Below are 7,798 nucleotides of genomic sequence, written 5' to 3'. Positions count from 1 at the left end.
TCCAGAGATATGAGTATGAGTAACACAGGAGGGGGGGCACATTACACACAAATAAAGTGACACAAGTCTGGACTCTCAGGATATTACACACAAATACAGTCTCTTTTTTGTTGCTCGTCTATCTTATAATTATTTGGTTAGACTTGTGTGTTGTCGTCCCGTCTCTTGTGCATTGTATGACACTGTATGTGTGTGGTCGTCCCGTCTCTTGTGCATTGTATGACACTGTATGTGTGTTGTCGTCCCGTCTCTTGTGCATTGTATGACACGGTATGTGTGTTTAGTTTGGATGTGAGCGCTAACCCCTTTAATTTAACGTCAACTGAAATAACAAACATCGGTTACACAGAAACATCGGTTACAAATTGTTTTATACATTGGGGTAGAGAAAGCCCCACATTTATCATACAGAAACATTACATATTGGGCCAGTTTTGCAGTTTGAGTTGGAACATACTGTAACCCATAATGATGCTTAGAGACACAGAAGGAAAATGTGGCTGTGAGCCCCAATTACCCCCAGAAAGAGTATGTGTGCCCTGATAGTCATCCTTATAGAGTACTGTCCCACCCTTTGCTTGTAACTTCCCTTTGATATCTGTCCCACATTCACATTCCCTTAAACCCCTGATTTTGCATCTCCCCTGTTCCAGGCTTAAGGCGTATTTTATATCCACCACATCCCCCACCTGTGACATTTAACTTCAATGGGAAAAAGCGCCGAAAACGGCCCGGTCAGCGGCTCCAGCGGATTTAGAATAAGCCTCTCAGCTGGATAAGCGGCTTACTGCTGTTTACAAGTCCTTGGACGGGGTTTTGGAATGACTGGCGGCTTTACCAATGCTTGTATTTTCTTTTCTTGCTCCATTTCATGTGCAAAGACCAGAACAAATTTCTTGCGCTCTGCCCTCTCCCGCGGCGGATCCCTCTTCTCACTCATGCGGTATTCAACGTCCTTCAAAACTCCATGGAAGAACGTTAGGATTTCCTGGTCCCTTGCTCGGGTTCTTAGACGGTCACTTGGGGTGAAGTTTTCCAGCTGAAATATACGTTCAGTTCCCATGTTCCTAAACTTTGCCTGGACCCCAGTCAGGTCCCCCTGAGATTTAAATGTGAGCACAACAATGGGATCAAGTCCTGTAAAATAATATACCTGTTAGTACTAAATCAGCATTTAATGGGTGTAAGGAATCACAGAACTGTCACCTCCAACACATTGTAATTCTGGTCTTTTTGGCAAAAGTTGCTCACCTGTCACTGTGCCAACAAGTATTCTTTATTTCAGCGGGGCACAAGATTATTTAGGGGGGGCGCAAGATTATTTAGGGGGGGTGCGGGCTGCGTGCGGGGAAACCTGGCGGCGGGCAGAGCTGTGCACGGGCGGCCAAGAATCTCCGTGCTGCGGCTGCTTCTCTGGTCTGTGTGTTGTGGTGGGGCTTCTCTCTGCACACAAGCATCCCCTCCTTCTCTGCTCTGTGTGTTGTGGTGGGGCTTCTCTCTGCACACAGACATCCCCTCCTTCTCTGCCTGTCTGTTTTCGCCCCAGTTTTCAGCAGCATGGGGAGTCGGAGCATGCCCCCCCCCAGGTGAAAGTGTGTGACTTATGATTATGATTGTGTGTGTGTGTGTGTTGTGTCTGTGTTGGTTGAGATTGAGTATGTGTGTGCTGTGTGTGATGTGTCTATGTAGGTTGTGATTGAGTGTGTGTTGTGATTGTGTATGTTGTGTGTGCTGTGTGTGTGTTGTGATTCAGTGTGTGTGTTGTCTGTGCTGGTTGTGATTGTGTGTTGTGATTGATTGAGTGTGCGTGTGTGTGTTGTGATTGTGTGTGTGTTGTGATTGTGTGTGTGTTGTGATTGGGTTTGTGTGTTGTGATTGAGTATGTGTGTTGTGATTGATTATGTGTGTTGTGATTGATTATGTGTGTTGTGATTGAATGTAGTGTTGCGCAAACTGGGGGGGCAAGGGGGCACAAGATTATTAAGAGGGCCGCAGGCGGCAGGCGGCATGCGGCATGCGGCAAGACCTGTGTGCGCAGGGCGGCAGACGCTGCGCGCGGGAGGGCGTCCAAGAAGATGTGCGCAGGCGGGCAGTCGAAGATGTGCGCGGGCGGGCAGTCGAAGATGTGTGCGGGGGGCCGAACATCATAGTGCACGTGGCGGCCACGTGATGGTGTGTGCGCACGCGCGGGGGCTTCAGAGGTACGGGGAGTAGCACGCCCGAGTGCTGTGATGTCAAATGCCCCTCCTTCCGGTATCTGCCCTGCAGTAGCGCTGTGTTCCTGCTCTCCTCCGCTGGCAGCCTGCTTCGCTGCGATCCTCTGCAAGTGAGAGGGTCGGCAGCCACTATATCAATCATACTATGAGCTGCGATCCTCTGCAAGTGAGAGGGTCGCTGCCACTATATCACTCATACTATGAGCTGCGATCCTCTGCGAGTGAGAGGGTCGCTGCCACTATATCACTCATACTATGAGCTGCGATCCTCTGCGAGTGAGAGGGTCGGCTGCCACTATATCAATCATACTATGAGCTGCGATCCTCTGCAAGTGAAAGGGTCGGCGGCCACTATATCAATCATACTATGAGCTGCGATCCTCTGCAAGTGAGAGGGTCGGCGGCCACTATATCACTCATACTATGAGCTGCGATCCTCTGCGAGTGAGAGGGTCGGCGGCCACTATATCACTCATACTATGAGCTGCGATCCTCTGCAAGTGAGAGGGTCGCTGCCACTATATCAATCATACTATGAGCTGCGATCCTCTGCAAGTGAGAGGGTCGGCTGCCACTATATCAATCATACTATGAGCTGCGATCCTCTGCAAGTGAGAGGGTCGCTGTCACTATATCAATCATACTATGAGCTGCGATCCTCTGCAAGTGAGAGGGTCGCTGCCCCTATATCACTCATACTATGAGCTGCGATCCTCTGTGAGTGAGAGGGTCGGCGGCCACTATATCACTCATACTATGAGCTGCGATCCTCTGCAAGTGAGAGGGTCGCTGCCACTATATCACTCATACTATGAGCTGTGATCCTCTGCGAGTGAGAGGGTCGCTGCCACTATATCAATCATACTATGAGCTGCGATCCTCTGCAAGTGAGAGGGTCGCTGCCACTATATCACTCATACTATGAGCTGCGATCCTCTGCAAGTGAAAGGGTCGGCGGCAACTATATCAATCATACTATGAGCTGCGATCCTCTGCGAGTGAGAGGGTCGGCGGCCACTATATCACTCATACTATGAGCTGCGATCCTCTGCGAGTGAGAGGGTCGCTGCCACTATATCAATCATACTATGAGCTGCGATCCTCTGCAAGTGAGAGGGTCGGCGGCCACTATATCAATCATACTATGAGCTGCGATCCTCTGCAAGTGAGAGGGTCGGCTGCCACTATATCAATCATACTATGAGCTGCGATCCTCTGCGAGTGAGAGGGTCGGCGGCCACTATATCACTCATACTATGAGCTGCGATCCTCTGCGAGTGAGAGGGTCGCTGCCACTATATCAATCATACTATGAGCTGCGATCCTCTGCAAGTGAGAGGGTCGGCTGCCACAATATCAATCATACTATGAGCTGCGATCCTCTGCAAGTGAGAGGGTCGGCGGCCACTATATCACTCATACTATGAGCTGCGATCCTCTGCAAGTGAGAGGGTCGCTGCCACTATATCAATCATACTATGAGCTGCGATCCTCTGCAAGTGAGAGGGTCGCTGCCACTATATCAATCATACTATGAGCTGCGATCCTCTGCAAGTGAGAGGGTCGCTGCCACTATATCAATCATACTATGAGCTGCGATCCTCTGCGAGTGAGAGGGTCGCTGCCACTATATCACTCATACTATGAGCTGCGATCCTCTGCAAGTGAGAGGGTCGCTGCCACTATATCACTCATACTATGAGCTGCGATCCTCTGCGAGTGAGAGGGTCGGCTGCCACTATATCAATCATACTATGAGCTGCGATCCTCTGCAAGTGAGAGGGTCGGCTGCCACTGTATCACTCATACTATGAATGTGCAGAAATAATGTAAAAAAACTGTGAAAACACAACATTGAAAACGGGAAAAAATAAATAATACTGTAGGTAGGAGTTTGGATGACACTGGGGATAGCAAGCCAACGACCAGGGAGGGGAAGCAAAAAAAAAGGGGGGGGGGGGGGAGAGGGTAGGGAGGTAGCAAAGAGGTGGATGAATGCCCCCCCAAGTATTGCCTTTGTGCACGTACGCTCTCCCAAGCTTGGCGCTTGGGGTGACAAACAAAATTGAATTTGAAGCGCGCTCAGCAGTAGTCAATGCACACACACAGCCGCACACACACACGCACACAAAAATAGCCCCGATCCATCCTTCCCCCTTCCTCCAACCCCCCCCCAACCCCGCCAACGCTCGAACTTGCAAAATTATGCAGGACACCCTGTGCTCATGCTTGGAGGGTTGGTGATGTCACCGCTCTCAGCGGTAGCGTGGACGCAGCCTAATTTTGCAAGCGCGAGCTGTTGAAATATGTAAATATTTAGACATATTTAAATTGTATACCGTTTAATAAAGGTTTTTTTTTCATGTGATTTTGATTACATCAGGCAGGGGGGGCCCGAGATTTTAGAACAAATATGTTCTTCTGATGTGAACATGAGCAAAAGTTTGTTTACAAATATCTCCCGACATACTAGTATCTGAGGACATCTCCATTAATCTCCTAGTTAGAGCCCAGCGGAGGAGATGTGAGGATGGAAGATGCATGTTCTGTATCACTGATTGTATGTGAGGCTGAGTAAGGAGAATGATACCATTATTACCTGTCAGCTTCCTGGCATTGTCAAGTAAATTCTTTATTTCAGGCACTTCTTCTTCTGTAATCCCCTTCTTGACACTGCAGGATAAAGATAATAGTGTGAATCCCTCGGAAATCAGTGACTCGGTGTATAAATGTACAGGACGGGGCAGCACGTTCCCAGCTTGTGATGAGGAGACTTTACAGGCATTGAGGAGCAGGGATTGTGTTACAATCTCCTGAGGACTTACACAGAGCAGCGTCTCCTCTCTCTGTGAGGGACACTACTGGGGCTGTATGATGGGACCTCACATGGACATAATGGGGGACCCTAATAATACAGTTTATCTTGGCCTGGGGGATAACAATGACCTGAATACATGAGAAAGATAACAGCTCCGGTCCCCAGGGATGTTACAATGTTACTTTCAGTGCCTGAGACACAGGGACACAGTGAGATGCCCAAAGTCACAAGGATCTGCCCCGGGATTTATTGCGCTGGTCACCTACCTGTATACAAATATAGGAACAACGAAGTCCGAGTAATTTGCATCTATATCTCCTTCCACCAGTCTGTGCACAATGCTTTGATATCCTGTGGGCCACACCACCTCCTGATCCAGAGGCAGCAAATTACCTGTGAAACAGGGTACAGGTTTTAGCCTGGGAAAAACCAAGGGGGGGCCTGATTCTGTGGGATATCTGGTTATAAGAGGCACGTACACTAATTATAAGAAGCAATTCTTACCATGCAGAAATCTTTGCATAATGAAAGAGCAAAATTATGATATAATTACTGTATATAAATTATTATTTAGTAGATTTACTTAAACATGTTTGTGATAAACCAATGGATACTTAACAGACTTGCAATATAACCAAGTCAAATTTGCTAATTAACCTCTTGACTGACAGAGGAGAAGCTGCACGTTGCTTTAAGTTATATATGAATAATCTCTGGATGGATGAGTGAGACTGTCTCAGATCCGCACTTACCGAGCTGAGCAAAGATCTCTCCCGTCTCATAACTGTTCATCGTAGCGCATCCGCGGTTATCAACCACAGTGATGGTGTCAGTGAGGGGATATGTGATTCTTCTGGTGGTCTTTCCTCCATCTGAATGTCCTGTATCTGAATAGCGCTTAAACTCCCCTTCATTCAAGACGTACTTACAGGAGTTAATGAAAGAGGACTTCCCATGTCCCAGATACCCAAACAGCTGCAGGAGGACCCGGTTATAGCCCTGGTTCCCCTGAGCACACTTATCAAGGCTGAAACTAGTGATGTACTCTCTGAGTTGATCAGTATCCATGGCTGTTTCCTTTCTGTCACAGACTGTCTCCTCTGTCTGTCAGACACAGAGTGACTGCAGAACAGCACTATCCTTTATATAGAGTTACCCAAGCAGTGACAGCACAATCCCTTATATAGAGTTACACACGCAGTGACAACACAATCCCTTATATAGAGTTACACAAGCAGTGAAAGTGAAACTGGAAAGAGCCCAAACATGAATATAGGGGAAGGGCACACTGACAGCAGCACCAAGCTTCCCCCCCCCCCTCCCTTCCTTTTCCCTGGGTTGGTGCCTGGTCCCTTCCTTTCCCCCCTATTTCCCTGGTTGGATCCCTGGGTCTGTGGGGTGGTCCTAGTACTTGCCCCCACTTAAACTTAACATGGCAAAAACAGCGCTCCTCATACTTCCTCCCAAACCTGGCCCTACTACCTCCTTCCACATCACTGTTGGAACTACGATCATTCACCCAGTAGCCCAAGCACGCTGCCTAGGGGTCACACTCGACTCCTCTCTCACATTCTCCTCTCACATTCAACATTCAAAACGTCTCTAAAACCTGACGCTTTTTCCTCCGCAATATCACAAAGATACGCCCTTTCATCTGTTGCTCAACAGCTAAAACTCTGACTCAGGCCCTCATTCTCTCGCGTCTCGATTACTGTAACCTCCTGCTGTCCGGCCTTCCTGCCTCTCACCTGTCTCCCTTACAATCTATCCTTAATGCTGTACTACCTCTGTCTTGTGTCAGTTGGAGTTTAAGATTGAAGCTCCACTTTTGTTGTGTCCCTCCTTGCAAAGGTTCCTGAGCATCCTGCTGTGTGTTAGCTCTCTCTGCACTTCCAGGATTAGGAGGGAGCATAATCGTCAGGAATCCACCCAAATAAAGAGAAAAATAATATAGTGCACTTCTGTGCATGTATAGTGGCAGGAACAGTATGCAGAGTCTTGGTTCATATAGAGAGCCTTTTTTCCCACTTTATTTCACTATATATATGATTAGAATATCAGTGGATAATTTATCCTTCACTTTATTGTGTGTAAGCGCCTGTTTAGATAAGCTTGGTGTTATTAGTTCTCTCTGCCAGGACTCTACGCCACTCTGTGACCTTGATCTGCCATCCTGAAGATGCATCTGTCTTCTTCCTCTTGTGCTCAGGGTCTCCCTTACCCTGTAGAAGAGCCTTGACCTCGGTCAGCTCATTGCGTTCACTCGCAAGTGACTGTTTGGCTTTCTCTTGTGAAGACAGCAACTCTGTTTTAGCGGTGATGGCTTTTGGACCTCTCTCCATCAGCGAAACTTCAGTATTGGGTTCCACACCATTTATCTTCAGTAATTCAACTTGGGCGGGATTCTTATTAACCCGCAGTGCAACCCATGATGCCTCTCTTTTACCATCAGCAGACTCACAGACTTGGGCCTTTCTGTCTTGACTCCTTAACTTACTCCGTTGGGAGAGTCGCTGGGCAATCTGTGAGGTCTTTCTCATCTTACGATCGCGGACACACTTCCGTCCCATTCACGACTGTCTCTTCACAGTGGCTGCCCTCATGGCAAGGAATCCACTTTGGGTCCCATGGGCACTGCAGTATGACTGGATTCTTACTGTGCTACTCCATCGCAACTTGGCCTTCCCATTCCGTGCCTTGTGGAAAGTAGACTGTTGTCCTGGAACAGGATTACACATTTTCTGTGTCCCTTTGCAGCTTCCAA

General features: G+C 48.1%; 1 protein-coding gene across 1 annotated transcript; it reads right to left on the bottom strand.

Annotated features, from left to right (window-relative positions):
* Positions 1–378: 378 nt before the first annotated feature.
* Positions 379–6,306, bottom strand: LOC142463622 (uncharacterized). The gene is made up of 4 exons (XM_075566586.1): positions 5,787–6,306; positions 5,301–5,427; positions 4,816–4,889; positions 379–1,137 (listed from the first exon to the last, which is right to left on the bottom strand). Exons 1-4 carry the CDS (start codon positions 6,100–6,102, stop codon positions 785–787), a joined length of 870 nt encoding a protein of 289 aa, XP_075422701.1. The 5' UTR covers positions 6,103–6,306; the 3' UTR covers positions 379–784.
* Positions 6,307–7,798: the final 1,492 nt, after the last annotated feature.

The sequence above is a fragment of the Ascaphus truei genome, chromosome 11 (assembly GCF_040206685.1).
Source record: "Ascaphus truei isolate aAscTru1 chromosome 11, aAscTru1.hap1, whole genome shotgun sequence".
Classification (NCBI taxonomy): domain Eukaryota; kingdom Metazoa; phylum Chordata; class Amphibia; order Anura; family Ascaphidae; genus Ascaphus; species Ascaphus truei.
The sequence above is the reverse complement of the archived record's forward strand: the minus strand, read 5'-3'. Positions and strand labels throughout refer to the sequence as shown.

What these genes read in the sequence shown, in the direction of transcription:
- LOC142463622 (XM_075566586.1), bottom strand. Translation starts at nt 6,102, where the DNA reads ATGGATACTGATCAACTCAGAGAGTACATCACTAGTTTCAGCCTTGAT. An exon ending in AGAGATCTTTGCTCAGCTCG is followed by an intron (nt 5,428 to 5,786) that starts GTAAGTGCGGAT and finishes CCTGTTTCACAG; the next exon opens with GTAATTTGCTGCCTCTGGAT. An exon ending in GTTCCTATATTTGTATACAG is followed by an intron (nt 4,890 to 5,300) that starts GTAGGTGACCAG and finishes TTTATCCTGCAG; the next exon opens with TGTCAAGAAGGGGATTACAG.